The following is a 23,070-nucleotide window of genomic DNA, read 5'->3' as shown; positions in this document are numbered from 1 at the left end:
CGGAGTTAGAAGTTAGCAGGGAGTTAGCTCGCTAGCTTCTATCTAAATACAATATAGCATGTCCTGACTGCGGGGTTTTGGAAACAAATTAAAACGTACAGCTCTGTTATCACTTCCAGCATAAATGAAGACAGAAAACTAAACAGCAGTGACGTTTGTACAGTAGGGTTACTGAACTTGGGCTAGCTGGTATATAATGATGTGCTACGTGACCGCTAGCGACACAGCTATGTTAGCATAATATAAACAAGCTAACTTTTTTTTCCACTCGATAAAAGTTAACGTGAGTGTTCTCGGTGGTCAGGAACAAATATAATCACATGGCAGGATGCTGTAAAAGGACCAAACTTCAGCCAGGAGAACAACTGAGATAATCCATCCACAATACGAGGTTAGTCATTCATATACTGCTGCATGGGCTGGGCTGTAGTTACATCCTAAGGTTTTAAAAACTGAGCTTAAATAAATAATTAGTGGTAATAAAAGCCGAGGGAGGTCAACAGTGATCACTGACTGTTTTAGGAGCTTTTTGAGATCAAATAGAAGAAAATACATAACATTAAACATGTTATCAACACAAAAGCCATATTAAACGCAGACTACTTTAGGCCCGGAAGTAGGATTCGTGGCGTCATCACTGAACAACCGGATAGCGAGGGACCACTGTATGCAATTTTAAGTGCAAATTTCAGAATTCGTAAACTAATAGGAAAAGCAGACAAAAAACAAAAAGGTGTCCTGAAAGTACGTCAGTAGATTCTGGATTTGAGTAAAAGTGTTACAAAAACCACATCTCACCAAGTTCATAATAAGCAACTTACTGTTTATTTATTGATACTTTTAGGTGACAGGTGAGTTATTTCTGGAGACTCAAACAGTCACTAACCTTCATCAGAAGACTCCAGTGTGCAAAAGTGACAAAATGCAGTTTTTAAAGGGCCATTGTCTGAAGTCAGTTAGCTGTAAACAGCAAGTCATGGCTTCGTGTCGTACTACTTTAAACAAACACTTATCATTGGGGAAGAATCTTTCATTGGTTTAAACTAGAGTTTGCATCCATTGAACTGTATGTGTTCCTTATAACAATAATAATAATAATAATAATAATAATAATAATAATATCATCATACAGTATATACAGAATACAAGATAAATCAACTGCAGTTAATGTTTATACATGCTTATATATTCCTGAAAAACAAATAATGAAAGCTTTATACATACAGTAAGGCAGAGAATATATACAGAACTAACCTAAAGGAAGTAGTATCAAACATGTGTCAAATACTGCAACAAAACAAAGAATTTAAAACATTTTGTAATATATACAAAAATACTTAGCAAATGCCCCTAGGAATATCTTAATAGAAAAAATAATAGGAATCTTGTCAGGAGGACATCACATTATATTTGAAACATGCACTTGCCGCAGGGGTTTTTCACTCCAGCGGTGGGCCACATGTCTACGTGTTTTCTCGTTTTTGGGGTAAATGTAAATCACTGAGAAAAAAGCAGTTTGTGGTGCAGGGGTACTTGGTCTACTGTGCTCATTGGTCCTCAATGGGTGGCCTTCCTCGGCGGGAGACCAACAGTACAGTCCATTAATCTCGTTTCGACTTCACGCTTGCCTCTTGCCACGCTCGCTACACTTTGGACTCACTCTCTAAATTGGCAATGTCCCCGTTCCTCTCGGTCTTCTCACTCTTCCCCTGCTCGTCCAGGTTGGTTTTGGTCTCCTGACCCTCCTGTTCAGACTCTGGCAGCCCCTGCTGGCTCAGCTTGCTAGCCAGCGACCAAGTTAGGGGCAAGCGGGCGCGGTTGGCCATATCAGCGAGCTCTTTGGCACTGCAGGTGGGTGTGTCAGTTTCGTAGATGTCGTGGAAGCTGTTGTAGTCCACCTCGTAGAAGCCATCCTCCAGCGTCAGGACGGGCGTGAAGCGGTAGCCCCACTTGATCTCACTGCTGACGTAGGAGCTCCTTGCCTGGCAGGTCATACCTGGAGAGACAAAACAAAGAAAACCATTAGAAACTGTGGGACTCGTGTAGTCTTAGCAATCTTTAGCCAAAATGGGAGTCCTAGTCTATTGCAGTAATTTATCTTTGGCTGTAAGGCTCCAAAGAGCAGCAACAGACACAGAAAATCTAGCATTAAACGCATGGGTGGAGGTGGGTTGCAAAGCAGCTTGCAGAGGCAGCATCAACTTTATGTACGCTAAAGCAGCTTAAATAGCACACCCCATCAGAGAACTTTCAGTACGAGGTATAGAGCGTATGGACTGGTGTCATTGTCCTTTTGTACGACCCAATTTCTGCCAATTTTTAGCTGTTGGACAGGTTGTTCTAGAATATTTAGAATACAGACGCAGTGACCTTAATCATCCCTCCACCACCATGCTTCATATTTGGTTTGAGTGTTTGTGCTGACATGTGGTGTCATCTGTCCAAAGGGCTGTTCAGTTGCGGTTTTGCAAACCTAAGCTGTACTGCCATGTTCTTTTAGAGAGAAGAGGGTTCCTCCTGGTAACCCATCCAAACCAGCTATTTGTTGTTCAGTTTTTCCCAGTCGTACTGTCACGAACTTTAACACTGAACGTGCTGACTGAGACCTGTAGAGTCCAAGATGGAGCTCTTGGGATTTTTGCAGTTTCTCTGAGCACTGCATCGTCTGACCTTGGGTGAATCTGCTGGTATGGTCACTCCTGAAAAGATCTGGATGTTCCACACCAGTAAACTGCCAGAACACTTGGTCTTATAGAGGTTAACCAAGTAGATTTATATATATATGTTTTTTTTGTTGTTGTTTTGTTTTACAGTTTTACAAATTGGCACCATTTAGTTTGCTGTAACAGCAACTATCACAAATAACTGGATTATTTAGACAGATTTAAAAAATGTGACAGTTCTCAGGCAACGTCGGCAGCTATAAGGGGCATCTTTTTTCTATAAACACTCAGCAGATTTATGGCAGGTTATTTGCGATAAACAGCAGGAATAATGATATCCTCGGAAAGTGTAAATTACTCAGGGAAAAGGTGTGATTTTTTTCCCTTCCCTCCCTCTGTCCTCTGTCATCACTCCCAGGGTCCCGTGGGGGTCTTCACAGCTCAGAAGCAATAGTAGATTTATCCTGAAGCCTCCCTGAGGCTCCTGTCATCACCCTGCGTCACCATCCCCATCTGCCAGATGCTGCTCACACATTTTATCTTCCACAAACAACCCATTTGCTTCCCTTTGAATTGCTGCGATCAAGTGCATTTTAAGTGCTATAATTCCCTCTGCATTACAACTACAGTAACTAACTTTCTGTTATTTTCAAAGCTCCTGTCCCTTTCACCTTACTTTTGCACCTATCTTTGAAAAATCGAAGCAAGAAGTGACAGCATATTCCAGTTTCCCGCTTTGTTGGGCAGAAGAATGATTTCTGAAAAATGGGCATTGGTGGCGTTTATTTTCTCCTGCTTGAGCTGTGCTAACGATGGTACTAGCAGGTAGAGTTGGATTTAAATGAGGCTTATCCCTCAACGTTCCCCTGGATGTACAGGCGTGTTGTTGTAATCTTTACAGCATCGTTACTGCAGGTGATTTAAACACACTTCCTCCATGGTTAGTTAACTGTAACCAGGAGTGGGTCCTAATCACTTTCCAGCAGCGTTTACTTGTGTTTTCATATTCATCAGTGAGCTCTTTGGCTCAGCTGTCTGCAGGAAACAGAGTCCTCAGTGTGCCTCCAGCAGCTGTTTCAAAACACGTCACGCAACGATTATGTAATTGGTTCTTTTTGTTTCATTGAGTCTGAGTGAGACAAATGATCGAACACCAGTTCAGAATTCAGGCATTTCAGCAACCATCTCATCTAACATGATGATGTGAAAATCGAGTGATTTTTGGGATGGTGACGCAAATCGTTGGTATCTCCCTCACGTCTCCTGCTGCCCATCCAGATGTTTTGGTCATCCTGCTCTCGGCTGTGCAGCTGTGCTCTGCACAGGCCCTCATCTTTTTAAATCTAACTCTAACGCTTTACATCTGTCTTTATATACATCTCTGTTAGCGTTTCCTCATCCCGGGGACCTTCTTTAAGATAGACGATGATGATGTGTGTCTGAATTGAAAACATAGCGTAATTAAAAAGAGCTACATCAATTGTGTTGACTGCTGCGGCATGACTGAAAGGAAACTTAATTGGGACACATTTTAAAGTAGAGATGGCATGATACCACTTTTTAATGTCCGATACCGATTCCGATATCATAAATTTGGATATCTGCCGATACCGAGATGAATCCGATATTTTGTAATCAATAAAACTGTTTTTTTTTTTATAAATATCTTGCTGCATTTTGTAAAAGTTCATAATCAAGTTTTAAAAAACAAGAGACTGAAGCTATTCTGTCATACCTGTATGCAAAAAATACACTGCACCCAAAACATTTTATAGTTCAGCAACACTGAACTATAAAATAATAAATTTAAACCTACACCATCCCCCCTATTCTGGTATTTTAAAGAGTACTTAGTGGAAATATTAAGCAACCTATCTAATAGGGTTGCCAACTCCCAGCAAAAATATTAGGGAACCACCCCCCGCCCTCCACCTCATGATGCTTAATCGATGTAATCAACTTTAATTTAATGCAAGTGTAAAACAAATGCACAGAAATCAATTCTTTTTCTACAATAATTAAATAGATTCAACATCTTTCTTCAACAGAATTGCAGACTGCACAGATGGTACCTTCCCAAAGGAAAAAGTACTATAGCTTACTAGGGTATATATTAGACTTATTACTTACTATATACAATAATGGATTTCTATACATTTAATCAGATGACCACTTTTGTTGTAAGGTTCAGATAATTATTTATTCAAAGTTTTTAAATGACATAACAAAGAAAAGTATTTCTTTGTGCCCCCCTTTCTCTGTTAATGCCCAACCTGGCCCCTCTGGCAAAACTTTGCTAGACCCGCCCCTGCACAGTTACCAGCCGTCAGCTACGTAAAAAAGGATCCTGGTGTTATTTGTCTCTCGGAAACAGTTCATAACTTCCCTTTAACTCACCCGTTCAGTAAGGACATCTCCTGGTTTCATCTTCATGTTTCATTCTCACTACATATCCAAACGGATATCATGACCAGCAGCTTTTACAGCTGTGGCTCCAGCAAACCTCAGCTTATACTAGAAAGTAATATTAAATACATTCTAACAACAGCTTATCACACTTAAACGTGCTGGTGTTGTTTATCCGCTGGTTTCCTCTTTCTAGCGCAAAGTGGGCGATAAACAATCAAGACAGACGGGACTTGCGGCAGAAAAACCGATCAGCTGATCATTGATCAGTTTCATGTTTGAAGTAATAACAGGACAGGAAGGGGGAGTGAATGAGAGAAGTAGATGCAACTGCGCAGCAAAGACAGAATAACTCCAGCTTTGTGTCTATTTTTTAATTCTAGCTGAAGTACGGGACAAATCGCTTCCTTTTCACCTCAATATGGAACTCGATGGCCAGTCCAGCTGTGGCTTAATATATCAGTTGTTAAGCTTAACGTGGAAATACTATGCAAACATTCAGGGATGAACTTACACACTTGCTTTATCACGTGACACTTACTGCTCTGATATAATATGAGAAAAAACACTAATGCTGGACATATACAAAATTGTGTTGCACCTCCTGTTTGCATATGTGGTGTGATGAGGTTAATTAAACCTTAAACAATGTTGCAAAAACTAATTTTTGTGCACCACATAAAAGCAGACCACATGGAGACCAAAAGATGGATAAATACCTCTGAAAAGCGATCTTGAAACCACTGACTATCCCCTGTCTACTCTTTAGCATTTTACTGGCTTTATAAAAGAGTTATCCGCATTAGTAAATGACGAGTGGCATGTGGAACAGGAAGTCTTGTCCCAGTTATCTCCTGCCACCCTAAAATTATCTGAGGCTGTCGTCAGGCTTACTGATGGGTTCCCAGATTGACCCTGTGGGAGACGTGTGCACCAACTTTCAGTGGAAATCCCTTCAAAATAAGATTCCTTACGGTTGTGCCAGAAGAAGAGTCAGTGAAACTTAAAAATGTTACAGTGACTTAAAAATGAATGTATTTCAAAGGACATTGTAGTACATTAAAGCTGCAGAGTGCAAAGCAGTATTTGATTCCCCTCCAGTGTCTTAAGGTAAGATGTGGTTCATTGTAGGTCAGCAAGCTCTGACTACAGGTGAGCTTTTGTACTGAAGTCCACTGCGTTCTATGTATTACAAATCCAGCAACAATACAGTAAATCCAAATAAACTTGAAGAGATGTTTTTTTGATAACCTTCTGAGATATATGAGAAGTTGTGTCCAGATACACTGGTGTTTTCTCAAGATGTGCCTTTAATGGCAGATCCAGCGTAATGGCAGCCAGTTCACTATTATCAGAAAAAAGCTGAAATTCTAACGGCAGATTTAAGTATTTTAACAATTAGTATTCAAACATACATACTGAAATCCAGCACAGCTGGTGGCATTGGTCAGGCTGAGCACTGAAAACATGTTTGTAATCATTTTGTTAAAATTACAAAATTAACTGAGCACTACTCCAGAGATATGGTGAAGCAGTTCTCTGCAATAAATAAAGCATTAGAAAGTCATTGTGTGACATTAGATCCAATAAACAGCAATTACTGTACACCTTAACCTCTGAGATTTTGAATCTGATGACTCACCTGTGGCCTCCACCATCCCCTCGAGGATCACAACAATTTCCAGCTCCTCCTTGGACAGGTGGGCCTGTGAGATATCCCAGAAGGGGCTGTTTTGATTGATCTCATGGCAGATGATGAGTGGCGATACCAGGAAGAGCCTGTCATCTCCTGTGTTGTAACCCACGTTTATATCTGTCTGGTTCAAAGGGATGAACTCCCCCTCCTTGGTCTGCTTAGACTTGATAAGCTTGGCCCTGATTGAAGCCTCGACGATGTGCGAGTTTCGGAGGTCTCCAACTCTGAACATCAGGCACAGCCGACCATCTCTCATGGAGATGACCGCATTGGTGGAAAACACTAGTGTCTCAGCCCGTTTCTTGGGCTGTGAGATCTTAACAAACATGCAACCCACCATGAAGGCATTCACGATAGATCCCAGCACTGACTGAACTAAAAGCAGCACTATTCCCTCGGGGCATTTGTCCGTGATCACTCTGTATCCATAACCAATGGTGGTCTCTGTTTCAATGGAGAACAGAAACGCTGATACAAACCCGTTGAGGTTATTGACACACGGAGTCCACTGGTTGTCTGCTATATGGTCCAGATCACCCCGGAGGTAGGCAATAAGCCACCACATGAAGCCAAAGAAGAGCCATGTCACCGTGTACACCAACACAAAGATGAAGAGGTTAAACCTCCACTTGAGATCTACCAGTGTGGTAAAAATGTCTGTCAGATACCGGTATGTCTCTCGGACGTTTCCGTGATGGACGTTGCACTTCCCATCTTTCTGGACATACCGCTGAATCTTTTTCACCCGGTCGATTTCTGCCAGGTGTTTAGGCAGGTCCTCTCTGGCCTGCTTTGGCAACTTGGGCTTTCTGATTATTGGGCTCTCCACATCCTGCTCCATGGGGTTTCTCGGTGGATTCAAGCCTGCAAGAGGAAGAACACAGCAGTGATTATGAGTTAGCAAGTGCAGGAACTCTAAGATGATGGTGACACATCTAGACGGTTGTTCAGGATCTAACTTATTAATATTTCAATACAATCAATACAACGGGTACCTCATTTGGCGTTATTTTACTTTAGATGCAGTGTGGTGTTTTAGAGAATAATATTTGACAGACAAGGAAGTATAAAAACAAATCCACATTTGGAGCATTAAAGAGCATACCACCTTGGTGTTTTGTAACCACATGTGATAAGTGAACTGCAACTATGACTATCAAACCACATGCTCAGACTGGATGGTCTAGATGGTCTGGATGGCTAACAACTTGTCAATCACATGTCATTAGTCTACAGCTACATAAACTAAAATATATCAAATCGAATGGTTTTTTTTTTTCAAACAATCATTAATTAAGGAAAATATGCTGGTTATAAACTGAATGCATTCCAATCAAGAAATTTAATTTGACCAGGTTGCATTAACTTTAGTGTTTCACAGTGTAAGTGTAACAAAATCACGCAGGAAATTTACATGTAAACAAATTACTTAAAGTCAGCATTTTGAGCATAAATAATTTGAGATGTATTTGTTTTTTCTTTTCAGAAAACACACATATAAAATAACAAATATTTTACAGTTGTTTACATTTGTAATTGGAACTTAAAATTTAAATATATTAGATCTGTCTAATTACGGTGAAAACAAGATAATATGAGCCTGCACAAGTCATTTTTTCACACTGGGTTTTTCACCAATCAGCCATCTCCAGTTGTTCAACCCTTCCCCCCTTCAGTTTCCCAATAAACTGGAGCTGCTACGACTCGCCCAAAACAACATCATCACCATAACAAATTGTACTTGACGTGTAGCAGTGGTGGGCTATTTTCACGGAGATGTCTGAATTAGTTTGAAAGCATAAACAATCAAAGAATTATGGTAAGAAGAAGAAAGCTCCTCTGGCTTGGTTGGCACAGAGGGTTAATTATTTTTTTCATTTGGACATGAATTATCCACACTGTCAAGAGTGGGGCTTTTAATGAAAATGCCACCCGAATAATACGATTCAGAAGTAGCTTTGGAAAACACGTCACTCAGCTCAGATTCATTACGGAAAACAATTACAACTAAGCAATAGTATATTGTTATTCCCAACGTTAAATGGCTTTCACTGCTGTGCGTACATCAGTGCTGAATTCATACTTTTTACTGCATTGGTTAGATTAGCAATTTAAATTTAATTCCACGGCGCCATCTGCAATAACAATGAAACCATTTGTGTGTGGAAATTAGCGTTCCTGATCGTATTTCCGTTGACCTCTGCCCACAAAGAAACTAACAACAAATTAAATTAATGCAAATCGACATTTTTGTAATGCATATTTTCTTCCGTCTCACTTCCCAGACTACTACAGATTGTACTAAACAACACATTAATCAACACTTGTTCTTGAGCTGCTATGCTGCCCCGATTAAAACCCACAAACTGAATTTAAATGTACAGCTTCTGTCATAAATCTTACCCTTAAATGGACATCCCAACTGCATGTTTTCTTTATTGGCCTCTACTATAGTAGCTTTGCATGATTCATGGTTTAAAATAATCTTTATTTCTATTACTGGGCTTTGGGGCTTTAGCTCTTCTCCCTTTAATCACACGTTGCTCGCAAATAGAGGCAGCAAGTGCATTTGTGCATTGATGTGACCATATTAGGGATATCCCCAGAAAACATCATATAGAGCCAATAGAAGAAAGCAGTCTGATGTCTGAGCTTGTCTCACAGTTTGTTGAATGCAAGACCCAAAGAGCAGGCAGAAGTAACAAAAATGCACCTTTTATTAGGTTAAGTCCACAAGGGAAATAAACAGAAAAATCCAGAGTAGGAAGGTAACACAGATGCTTTGATAAACACTGAAGTGAAGGACTGGACTATTTAACCACATGGTAATGATCAAAGTGGAGGGAGCTGGGGAAATGAGTCACAGGTGGAGACATTGAGGACACTCAATGTCCTCATTGTCAAATCAGTCACAAAACACCTGACAAAATGAAACAGGTAATAAGAAGAGAACTAAACTAAGGAAACTCACTGAACATGGGAAACTGTGGCAGGTATAATAATAAACCAAATACAAAGACCTAACTCAAATATCAGACTCCAAAACGCTAAACTAGAACTTACACACTACAGAGGACTAACAAAAAAAGACAAATGTCTCAGTCACACTACAGTGAAAATAGGACAGAGTCATCCTTCAGACTAAATCGGTGGTTGCACTGAATTTTTCACGCTCAGAGACAGACTGAAAGTAGCTATGGTGATCTAACTGGACACCCAAAGGTCAAGCGTGCACCAACGCTCAACCTCAACCTGTGCAATCACATTCAGGGTGATTGCGCACATCACTGGGTGGAAGACAACCTGTCTCTGAACAACTCGGGTTTGACTTCTGCTGACAGTAAAAAAGTTTAGCTTTGCAAATAATTGTTGTTGAATTTATAAATGCAGACAGATTGCCAACACGAGGCCAGAGAGGTTCAGTAAGTAACAGCCATACTCGATGAGTCAGTAAACACTGAGGCTGTTCTATAAATTCTCAACTGCAACTCTACCAAATTAGATGCGGCAGAAATGAAACACAACAAAACGCTACATCCAGTTTAGTCACAGTAATACAAGGCAGGCTCTTTATCGAGCCTCTCAAAGATCACGTCGAAGTCTACAGGTTGTCCGCTCTTTACATTCTCTCAGTTGAAGCTGCTTTTGTGAAAAAGGAAAATGTCTGGAAGGAGTGCTTACAGATGCATTTACAAATTAAACCAACTTAGTGTGGACAGTGTGAGTGGCAGCTACACAAACAAGGCACGCATGCAAATAATATCATAAACAATAGACCTCCTACTCTGCCATTGTTTAAAGCCTAGTGCGCAGATTCACCACCGCTAATAAACAGGCTCAGCGTGAATCTGTGCAGCTTCGGGTGCAGCTGAGGGAAAACGTGTCACCGCCTACGCTGCCAACAGCAAACTACGCTTTGTCACAGTAACTCATCCAGTGCAGAGCAAGTGTGTAACACCGAATTCAGGTTGTAATTCAGCTCCGTGGGTGCTGAGGAGCTCCCCGGCAGCCACGAGGAAGCCATACTGCGAAGGGAGATTGAGAGCCATCACCCAAACTCACTTCGTATCCTGACAGCCCTTTTAAGACGTCACTTTTAGCTCAGGTTGGAGATTTAACTTAGTTTCCCAACAAAGCATTGTGTACAGTGGAGTATTCTGTGTGTGCTGTACTGTTGTGGCAAAGAGGCTTGGACAGGAAAACTCATGCATGTACAAAATACTCATACATAAGTTTTTAAGCAACACTTTTAAAGTTGGGCACTTGTTGGGATTTTCAGTCATTGCAACAGGATAGTACAGAGAAGACAGGCATTAAATAGCCTCTGCATTAGTCTTATGGCAGTGGGTCACCTAGTCAACCCAGTGAGCTACACCAGAGACCATCCAGTCTCTTTTTTAACTAAAAGCTTGGAAAACTGTGTGTATGTGACATGTGAGTTGTCAAATGACATCAGAAAAACTGAAACACTCTTTTTAGAAACTGAGGAATTTGTGCAGCTGCTGCAATATTGCTATTATAAAATAGTTACACCATTTGGATCATGACATTTCCGGCTTTCAAGCAATGTAAAAATAAGGTGATGCTATTTAACCTCCGCTATTCATAGCTTTTTAGCCCTGCCACTTCTTCTTTTGTCTTCCACTTGTCCAGTTTCTTCAAAAGTTTTAAGAACAAACCGCACACCATGCTGAGATATGCCACCGTTTGGAAATCATCTTCTTGGTGCAAAAATTGAATTTTATGTCTGTCAAACTGTTACTTTTGGCATTTTTCAGAGATTCAACTAAAGAAACACTAAGTAACAAAACACCTAAAGATACCATAAACTCAACACTGGTTCATCCCTTAAGTTAGTTGTCTTTTTTATGCTTGAATGATTCATAGGTCAGCATTAAATGGCTTACGAAACAATAACACAAAAAAATATTCTTCTGAGTGAAAAAGGAGCCAATGTCCAAAGACAAACTTTGGACCTTCAGGAAGCCTGGAGAAATAAGGAGTGGCTCAAGACTGAAGCATGAAGAATAGATTCAACAAAATCTAACTGAGACTTTGGAGTATATTTTTAAATAAAGCATCAATATGGAAATTCAGATAACATAGGGTCACATAGGGAGACCTCACAAGGTTAAATTAGAGCAGAAGAATTATCACTCGGTTCATGTCAGGACCTCTGAGGATTAGGAGAAAAAAGGGGGTCTATCGCCTGAGTCATTTTGTTTGACAGACATTATTAAGATATTAATGTCATTATTCACTCTATCCGTGGGTCATGCTCTCTATATCGAATCTCTTAATGATCCCTGATCTGCTTCCTGCAGCCTACACATGTTGTATGATCTCTGAGTATGAACGCTAAAAAAAGAGCAGAATAAAAGGCTCGCATGAGACTCAGGTGTCCAAAAAGCTCCGCTGGCTCGAGTTTGACGTCATTGTTATGAAATGCACAACTGTCAGAAAAACATGCCCACATTGACAAAAATAAAAAAAATTGAGCTCTGAGGACAATTTGGAACCAGTTCTCAACTGAACTGGTTCTTTAATCCACACTGTGGTTGCACAAAATTAACTCGGGGAGTTATAAAGTTGGTCCTGCAAGGTTAAACTTCGCATAAAAATAGAACTTTTAAAGACACAGAAATGAAAGAGTTGCTTTGTTATTTAATTTGCTCGCTCTGAAGGTGGAGTTTAGTTAGGAGGAGTGATTCTGTCAATGTTATTGAACTGCCCTCATCTAGCCTATAATTTAAGGCCCAATCATTTAATTATTTTACACTAGTTTGAAATGCTTTTCTGGTGGTTTATGGTAAATATTGTGATATAAAATCCATCCATCCAGTTTCAGGTCATGGGAGAGCTCGAGCTTATGCCAGGCAGGGCAGATCCTGGAAAGCTCGCCATCCTATCACAGGGCCCTTGAAATAGCCATGGCAATTAAAATTATATCATCCCAATTTTTTGTACTTCCTTGAGGCTGTGCATATTGTGTTTTTATAGATGTAAAACAAATTGTGTGAAAAAAGGTTGACTGCTTGGCCAGAGAGTGGTCTATAATACGATATCCAGGACAAATGTTGAAATCGGGCCTCATCATCATCCTTTCGGACAGAGCTGCAGATAAGAACCGACACTAATTGCATTTGGTAAAAAAAAAAAAAAAGAAAAGAAAAAGAAAATAGGAAAAAAATAACCTTGAGTCAGATTTAAGGAAGGCTGCACTCTGTAAACCCCTCAGCCTCTTAAACTTCCTGAACCTGACCTCTCCTCCTTAAAGGTCCCTGCTGCGCCGTCCTGTCCGTTTTTGTTCTGCGTGTGGTGCTGAAAACTGAACACAGCAGGGGCTTGTTGTGTGATCCCTCTGATAAGTCTGTCACATTAGGAGTTTCTCCCCCCGACCTCCCACACCTCCCACCCCTCCGCCCGAGCACGAGCCTGCGCCTCGGACTGTCCTGAGATCAGCATTGATTTCCTTTACTCCGCGCATACGATCCTAAGCCACCACCATCAGCGTTCCTACCACTGGAACAAATGGCTGTGCTGAAGCCGTTCTGCTCTCCATTCACGGGGGAATATTATGAGCTTGAGCAGCACTGGTTTCCATGGCAACGCACAGCTCAGTCTACCAAAGTGCTCACAATATAGCAGGAATGTACTGGATGAGGCCACGGCGTTGGATAACATTTGTCTGTTTCATCTCGTTTCAGCGGGGCCCGAAGGAAGAACAATGTGCTGCATGTGCTTTGTGCACAGAGCTCCCATTCATGTGACATCTGTTTTTTTATTCTAATGCTGAATATCTGTGAATAAATATCTGATAACACCGGCTTATTAAGAGGATGTTTGGCACAGAAAACAATAAAACCCAAGATAATGAAATAAAAGTTTAGTGCTGCCAAGTCTCACGGGATGAATTTTATCTCATTTGTGTAATCAATAAGTAAATATTGATAACAAATTACAGCAGCTGTTATCACTATACTGCTACTCGGCCCCTCAGCTCAGTGGAGCTTTTCAGCATCTTTGAGCTTTTGGTTTCATAACCCACCACTTTACCACTTTTGATTCTCATGGCTCTTATAGTCTCCAAGTAGCTGCTTTAAATACCTCTAGACAAATGATGACTTAAATAGCTATTACATACATATCAAATATACATATTACATAATATACATATTAAAAACTGAGTGGTGATGGTGCAGGAAACTCTGACAAAGGAATGCTTTTTTGGTGAAGCTCACTGGTTCCAGAAAGGCTTTGTGGTTATTATCTGTATAACAGCTGAGAGAGAGAGAGAGAGCTGGCACACACGAAGCAATCTCTGTAAACAAATATCTGCTTATGAACATTCAGAATCTGTGATTACGGGAAGCGGTTTTTAGTAACAGAAACTTTCTGGTTCTCAGGCGTAGTGTCTGGATGCTGCTGACCAATCATGCTTGAGCGGGCTTTTGCAGCATGCAGGTAAACAGACGGCGTGGAGAACAAAACAGGGGTTAAATTTTCCAAAAAGGAAAAAGCTGCTGCTTTTAGGGATCACCATAGCGGGTCATCGACCTCCATCTCACCCCAGCATCCTCCCCTGTCACACCAACCCTCTTCACTACAACCATTAACCTCCTCACAGGTTTTCCTCTTTTCCTTCTTTCTTCTTCAAGGCCTCCTCTGCACATATCCAAAACACCTCAGCCTCTCCTGTCTATTTTTTATATTCCTTCTGTCACAAATCACCCTGAGACTCATCTCCGCCTGCTCCACCCTGCCTGCACTCTCCTCATCTTTACCTATCTAGTGCACCGTCCCTTGCTTTAAACCGTCACTACCTCTTCTCCTTGCAGCTTCCCTGTTACACCTGCCTGCCTCTCCTTCACACACGTGTGCTCTCTTGCTTCTACTTTCATCTCTCTTCACTACAGAGCATACCTCCACCTCTGCAGCCTTTCTTCCACCTGCTCCCTGCTCTGACTAGAGTATCATCTGCAAACATCATAGTCCACTGTGACCTCATTGGTCATCCCGTCCATCAGGACTGCAAAGAAGAAGGAGATCTGACAGCAAATACATTTTCTACAGTTATTTATAAATGAATGGATGACTGGTGCATGAACCAATAAGCTGCTATGTAGATATTAAGACTGAAAGCCTCCAAATACTGTCTGTTGCCCCTAAAGGCTAAGTCAAGACAAGCTGATGGGCTCACAGCTGGAAAAGGAAGCAAACTACGTGCCAAAAACTGCAGTTCCTCAAGTGGCCACTTGAGTGTTCAGTGTGCTTCAAATATGTTCCCGTGTTAAAATGTTAAAACTTCACAACATTAAAAAGCATGTTTACAGCCTCTGTGGATAGTTCCATCCAACATAAATACACTGACGGGGGAACATTTATGTGTGCGCCCTCATCAGCCTGCAGATTTGAGCTGATTATTAATGAATTATTTGTGTTTTATTGAACTCTAGGATTTTAAGCTTCAAAGCAGGAAGTCTGTTCCTCTCGTCAGAGTTATTATAGCTTTGAATTTTCTAATTAGTTTTTATTTTTATTTAATTTTGACTTCTTGTTCTCAATTCATTTTAGTTTTGGTAAGTTTTTTTTATTTTAAAATGTTTCGTTTTTATTAGTTTCAGTGTTAGTTTTAGTCTTTATTTTATTAATATCTAAAATATTATCTTCTATGTCATCAGTAATATTTAGGAAAATCAACACAGGTATTACACACGCAGTCTTGTAGACAAAGTCTCAGTAAACATGTAACAATTTTTACCAAACTGACACATACTTAACGTTTGTCAATATTTAATATTTCGTCTCTATTTTTATTTTATTTTACTTCATTTTCAGTTAGTGTTAGTTGTAATTTTTATTTTATTTTATTTATAATATACTAAAATTTTTTGGGGGGAGGGGTTTAATTTAGTTTTAGTTAACTATAATAACATTACCCCTCGTATACACTGTGCCACCCCTCCCTCGAGGAAAGTTCATCCAAATAAGGCTTCAGTCAATACAGACTGGTTGGTGACCCCCAGATGACCTCCGGTTGCCAGGAAAAATGTGTTCTTTGGTTGGTTGGAGACTGGTTACTGACATTTGCTACATGGCATCACTCACAAAGACTGTGCTGCACCAAAGACCTCATCCTGATCGCTTTCATTACTGGCAGATTTCGGTCGTGGTCGTTGGTTTGGATGGTTTATGTCTCAGTTTTCACAGTCTCACCATCTCTTCATGAGTAGTTTGCAGACAATGCAAACTATGGGCAACCACTCACAAACTGGTTGGAGAACCCTTATTTTGAAGACTGCTGTTTTTACAGGTGGTTTCAAACTGGTCTCTGGGCCCCTGTCCTATTTGAACCTTAATATGGTGAACCTTTGGTTGTAGGCCGTCTATCTGTACACCCACAGATTTTCAGTTAAACATTAGGCTACACGTGAAATTAACAAGCCCATCTATAAACCGTATATGGCCTCATGAGGCCTAAAGGTAGATAAAGATGACTTTTACAGGAAAGCATCCCCCAAAACAGCTCATCCCACCATATCCTACTCATGAAGCTACAAACGGTGCTAAACTGAAACACTGGAGGATATTACACACAAGATGGTCCGTTTCACAGATGGTTACACAAGTGCAACGATGCTGAACATCGTTTGTTGGCCTGCAGCAGGATGCATGTAGACGTGCTGTGTAGGATGAACATCGACTGATGACATGCGTGAACACAACAGCAGGAGCAGACAATCGTGTCATTGGTGCTTCAGCTTCTTTCTGTGTCTTTGCCGTTTGGGGGTGATTGTTGACCAGGTAGCAACATCCAGATGTGGCTAAAATCCGGCAGAAGCCGCATGGGGACTCCAGCTATTTTTAGCCACACAAACAGCTGAGGACAGGCACTATAGACGTCACATGCAAATAATTTTCACATCCTAGCACAGATTTGATCTGGATCTAACCTTGTGTGTTTTAAGTGAGCTGACTCTTTCACAGGAAATGTGTGGGCCTGGTCAGTAAGAATGTTCAGGTATATCAATTTAAGGTTATTCATCAAGTCTGCATTAATCACCAGAAGTCATTTGTAAAGGCTAATGGGTTTGTTCATTATTGATAAATTGACTTTTGTGAGGGCATCACCACGTGGGCTGAACTCTGGGTGTCAGTCACAGTTTTTTTAAGGATCTTTATTAATGGGTTATGAAATCCGCAAAGCCTTTAGTAATCTTAAAGTAAGCAAGTTTTGAAACACATTTTAAAAAATGTGTAAATGTCAAAAGCTCCCTCAGGCTTTGAAGCTCATCTGTGCAAATATTCATGTGCACATTTTGATCATCGTTGATATGCAGCCACCCAGAAGTCTAGGCTTGGTGTCTGTGTGTGTTTTTCTGGGTATTACGTCGCTTTGATGTTCAGTTTTAATAGTAGACTGTGCGTAGTATTTTTTTTCCGGCCCTCGGTTGTGATTTTATGTATTAATTTTGGGTTACACACCACACATGCATGTATTCATTAAAACCTGACATCCTTTAAAGATGGGCCAAAAAACACCTTTCATGTTTGAGCAAACTTGTTCATGCTCACATCATCTTTGTTCTCATAAAGAATGTAAGACTGGTTTTCTGCAGGGTTTCTGCACACAACAACAGAACTAGATTTTGTTTTAGATTTTTTAAATGTTTCAAGCATTAATTTTTCACCTTTCTGAGCTATTTCGTTTCATCTATGTTGTTTTTTTTAATAGAAATTTCCAAATTGTTAGGGTTAACAAAACATATTTCAATTGCATTTTATGCTTTATTAATCAGTTTTACATTTGTTCAGCATCCACGACTGTACAAGTTCCATGTTGGCAGCATGTTACCACAGTTCCCAGAAGGAAGCAGCCTTTTGGGAACTGTGGTAAGAAGATATTAAGCAATCTGGCCATCGCTTAATATCTTCATTTAACCTGTGCAGCTTGAGAAAAGAATTTTAGTGCAAGAGTAATTCTTAAACCTGTATTTTACTGTTAAATCAACTTCTCTAAGTAATGACTTTTGTTAAAGTGCAATAATTTTAAAAACAGTAATCGCATTAAAATTGCTAACTGAGTTTCTAGAGGCAGGACACGACAGCTACTGGGCAACAAAAAGCTAAATGAGAGAGTTTTACTGTAAGCAGCTTTTGTTATTGTCAGTATTTTCAGTGTTTCTCCATCAAAAATGAAAAAACGAAAAAACAAAACACAGACACCCATCGTAAACTTTACGCCAGCAGCAAAATGCTTTCAGCCTCCGATGGCAGCAAAGCAGCAAAAATGTGAAGCTATGCTGAAAAACATTGATAATATAACATTATTACTTTATGAACCTCTAGTCATTTCTTCTTCTCTTCCTCTGTCAACCAGCTGAGGCAGTATGCTACGACTCTCTGAGCCTGGCTCTGCTGGAGGTCTCTTCTTGTTAAAGAGGGAGTTCTTCCTCCCCACTCTCACAGCAGAGGTCATTGATCGCTGGGGTTCTCCCTCTAATATTATACAGGCTGTTGTTGTAAACAAAAAACAACATATTACCTTCTTTAACATGTTACCTAAGGCCACTTATAACTGGGTTTATAGTGCAACCTTTGGATGCTTGTTCCACCTACACACTGCTGCAGACCTGCACTCTCCAACAGCAGCAGCCTCCTCCACCACAACAGCATCTTCTTCTATAGCACTTAGAAAAAAACTGCTCAGGAAAGATAAGCCAAGCTTATGGCCTGGTCTCCAAACTCCCGAATTCCTCCTCCAGGCCTCAGCGCAGGACATGAAATAGTCAGGAAAAAACAGTCATGGGCAGGAAGTATATGTCCATGTCTGCAGCATATGTTGTGTCCAGGCTCTTCAAAGGCAACGCATCACCCTAGCAACCAAGAAACAACTTGGCAACTATATTTTAACCCAAATTGCGACATATATAAGTAGCCAAGTAGCTTCTTATGATTGGAAATGCTTTTAAAAAAACACAACTGAAGTGAGGAAATCTAAATGACTTCCATCAGTTTCAGAATGTGGACTTTTTCACCCTTTAAAAGGAGAAAATACTGATTTTGAGCACATTGACAGAAAAGCAGCACACGTGCCAAGAGAAACTAAATAATAGAATAACAGTTGTGACTGTTTTAGAAACTGCTGTGAGACTGAGGTGGATTCTAATATGATGTTACTTTGGATCAAGCTCTGAGGCCTCAGCCATCAGGACCCACAGGATCTGCTGCCAACGTCCTGATGCCAGCCACCACAGGACAGAGGGTCAGAGCTGCTTTGGCAGCAACAAGGGGAGAAGGGGTCTGCATGTTATTAGTCCGGTGGATTGGTCTACGCCACAAGAACAAGAATATTGTTACTAATGACCTGATTTCTGATATTTTGACATGTCTAGCCAGGGTGGTAGTCCAGGGAAGGAAAATGAGCCTCAAACAAAAAACATACATTTTATGCAGACAAATGCAAAGTGACTATCAACAGAACAGGATTGAGTTAATATCAACTGAGACACAGTATCAGCAGGAAAACAAGCACAGAGTGAATTCTGCTGAATCGTGTTACCAGCACAAAAACGGCGTTACTCCAGAGGAGGACCACAGAGCGGAGACTGGCAGGAGCCTCAGGTAACCGACTTAAATGAGCAACACAGAAGAAAATGTTTTTTTAAAGGAGGCTGGGATCCAATGTACTCACTGTCTATTGGATCAAACTATTTATACTATGCTATTTCATAAGGAAAAATCACTGCAGTTGGAAACTGTGAGTCAGATTTACACCTGAACAGATTTTAATGGCAAATATCTTCATAAAAAGAAAGAAAGAAGAAAGAAATCTTCATAAATTCTACATTTTAAGGCTTTAAAACGAAAGTGGTCAAGGAATTACCGGTTTCATTAACTGCTTGAGATTACAGCCGTCAGATTTATAACCCTAAAGGACTTCAGTGGACACTAAATTCCCATTCACATTATATTTTATAACAGAAAAAGAAAACAGGTTGTAGAAGTTGCCAAATCATGTCTCTCTTCTCTTTTACATTGTGCAGGGTACAATCCAATAACTAAAGTGCAGACTGCCCTAAAAAGCTTTATTATGTGGTGTCGCCTAATGGTTTTTGTCCGTTGTGGTTGTGTTGCTGCATATTTGTTTGCTGCTTGTGCAGAATTATTAATGTTTCTCGGACCACCCGATTAAATGACTTATAAATAATTAATTACGCCACTCCATTTCAGTTAATTATACCCCAGCAGAGCCTGCTTTTCACTGCATTTCTTTTGCATTTCAGCGCCTTTCTGGAAAAACCTCCAGCACATCCCAGTTTGCCCAGTTTATAACCCCTACAGCACATTTCTAAAGCACGACTGAAAGGAAATGAACCATTTCTGGACTTCGTGCTTGCTTTTGCACCATCTCAGATTTATAAATGTTTCTGGACACACATCTTAACCTGGCTGCCTTATGAAATTAAGTTAATGAATGAATGAATGAATGAATTAGAAGGGGCTGTGTCACGACCTGAGGTTATTCAAGTGTGAGGAGCTGTTAGTTTATAATTTATTTTTATCATCATTACAGTTCATTTCAGTTTTATATGCGAGTATAATTTCTGTTTAGGGGAAGTTTCAACCTTTATTTAAAAACTTTTATATGTATTAAAGAAAAACACGAGTGGGCTGGTTAAGGGGAGGAGGTGGTTTAGCTTCACCTGTAATCCAGGGAAAAGTGAAGTGAATATAACAGCAGGGGGTTTTATTACGACCCGGCTAAATGATTTCGAGAGCAAACCAAGCAGGAGATATTTCCCCCGCTGTCACGGGTGTGGGGGGGTGTAGGTGATCGCGATTATAACAGCAATAATAATGATAATAATGATGATGACGATGGCCTCCTGTCGTTGCTTCATTTGCTGCCTTTATGTGCTGCAGTGTGGCTCGTTTATTAGCCTTATCTGTGTCCTGTGGTGACGTGAGGCCTGCAGGCGCTCACAGCCTGCAACATTTTCTTCAACACCTTCCAGTTTCTTCCATCCGAGCGGCTGCTTTCCTCTCTTTATCATGTCAGCGCACAAAACCAGCCGCCGGGAGCTTCCTCAGTCAGCTTCCACCATCTGAGATGCGCCTTTCCCCCTTATCTCTCTCTCCCTCTGTGTGTCTGTCTTTCTCTTATGCTGATTATTATTGTCTTAATTAATCTCTGATATGCACTGTTATGTAACTATCCACCCCCACTGCCCTCCTCCCCCCCTTCCATATAAAACACATGATTACATTTAACAAGCCGATCATCAGCGTCGCCGCAAGGAGCCGCGCAGGAAGGAGAGGCTCTTACCTTGTGCAGCAGATCAGCGATCACTCCCCGGCTCATTTTAAGCCGTTTCGTTCCCATGAAAAATCTCCGCTGAGGCTGCTGGTCTCTGATTACCGGGACGCTGTTGCGAAGACCGAGTGAAGAGGAGCCACTAATTCCCCCTTTCCTCCATCCCCTATCCGTTTAAAAACCATCGGCCGTCAGCCTCCACCCCTCTCAGCTGGGAGAGAGACATAGGTGGGCAGTGAGGGAGAGAGAGGGAGAGAGCGAGAGAGGAAGAGGAAGGTTGAGCAAAAAGAGAGAAAGAGTAAGCAGAGAGAGAGAGAGAGGGAGGAGAAGGAGGGGGACTGGAAATATGGGAGGTGATACAACACAGTGCGGATACACAGTGCATGGAAACATCAGGAGAAATAAGCAATATATCAGTAAAACAATGCAAAATAAATGCAGAAGCCTTTCTGACATCATTGTTAGACTCGTGAACGAGGTCGCTTTAAATTTCTCAGCAGTTCGTTTGCCAATAATTCAATAAACTTGAAAAAATAAAAGAGGCATCATTACAGGAGCTGCAGTATTTTGGTCAAATAAAAAGGACGTCATTATAGGACATAAGCTATACCATACATACACTTGACCACTTTATTAGCTGGACCTTGCTGGTACCGGGTTGGATTCCCTTTTGTCTCCAGAATTGCTTAAATTCTTCTCAGCTTACATTCAACGAGACGCTGGAAGAAGAGAGATTTTGGTCCATGTTGACATGATAGCATCACGCAGTTACTGCACAACAATGATATCAATCTTATGTTCCACCACATCCCAAAGACGGTCTATTGGACTGAGACCTGATGACTGTGGAGGTCGTTTGAGTGCAGCGAATTCACTGTCATGTTGAAGGAACCAGTTTAAGGTGACATGGCACGTTATCCTGCTGAAAGCAGCAATCAGAAGATGCTACACTGAAGCCACAAAGGGATGAACAGGGTCAGCAACAATATTTAGGTGGGGCAAGGAGCGCCAGTAAAATATCCCAACACCATTATATCGCCAACAGCCTGAAACACTGATACAAGGCCAGATGGATCCATGTTCTCATGTTGGTTATGCCAAATTCTGGCATTTCATACTAGCTGCTTACATAGATACTTACCCTACATGTGAATATCACAGCAGAAATCAAGACTCATCAGACCAGGCAACTTTTTTCCAGTCTTCTATCGTCGAATGCTGGAAACTCGTGTGAATTGCTGGGCTATATCATAAATAAATGCTCAGTTTGAAGCAACAAGGACTAACAATCCTCTATATATTAAATGAACATATAGTAAGAGGAAAAATGTAAATATATTTTGCTAGCATGTTGATTTTGTTATTTTTACACTCAGGATGTATGCCTCGGTGCTCTCCATGGTGCTGAACCTGGATCCTCCGGGTCTCCACCCGAATTGCTGGAAAAATCCAGGCAATAACTCACCATTGCTGGCAGGATTGAGCTGACTTGCTGAAGTAGCATCCAGTGGTTTAAGGCGCTTGCCCTCATTCCACTCATCCTGGACATCAATGTTGTGGTAATTTTGGGCTGTTATTGATTTCTGCAGCATAAAAAGGATTTGTTTGACATCACTGGACTGACAAATACTCAGATTAATGAGAAAGTCCAAGGAACTCTGAAGATCTAAGAAGCATATTTGAAGTTATAATTATATAAATATACCTGTATATACCTATATATTTGACATGTCACCATATTGCCAAGGTCTGGAAAAAGACCAAAACTGTCACCGTCCACTGTGATGGACTGAGAGGCCAAGCCAAATGCCTTCTGCAGAAAAGTTTTATGGTCAGATGAGACAAAGACTGAGCTATTTGGTCACAGTGACAAGAGGTATGTTTGGAGGAGAGGTGAGGCTTTCAAACATAAGAACCCTGTACAAAATGTTATTCGCTCTTTTATAAATACAATATTGTATTTAACTTTATTCCTATGAATCTTCACC

The 23,070-nt window shown here is 40.7% G+C and overlaps 1 protein-coding gene across 1 annotated transcript; it reads right to left on the bottom strand.

The window, feature by feature from the left end:
* Window positions 1–589: 589 nt before the first annotated feature.
* kcnj6 (potassium inwardly rectifying channel subfamily J member 6) lies at window positions 590–22,992 on the bottom strand. Its single transcript, XM_040032366.1, has 3 exons — window positions 21,095–22,992; window positions 6,712–7,629; window positions 590–1,996 (listed from the first exon to the last, which is right to left on the bottom strand). Exons 2-3 carry the CDS (start codon window positions 7,604–7,606, stop codon window positions 1,644–1,646), a joined length of 1,248 nt encoding a protein of 415 aa, XP_039888300.1. The 5' UTR covers window positions 7,607–7,629; window positions 21,095–22,992; the 3' UTR covers window positions 590–1,643.
* Window positions 22,993–23,070: the final 78 nt, after the last annotated feature.

Source organism: Simochromis diagramma, unplaced genomic scaffold (assembly GCF_900408965.1).
Source record: "Simochromis diagramma unplaced genomic scaffold, fSimDia1.1 OVJJ01000216.1, whole genome shotgun sequence".
Taxonomy (NCBI): domain Eukaryota; kingdom Metazoa; phylum Chordata; class Actinopteri; order Cichliformes; family Cichlidae; genus Simochromis; species Simochromis diagramma.
This window is presented reverse-complemented; position numbering and strand designations above follow the sequence as displayed.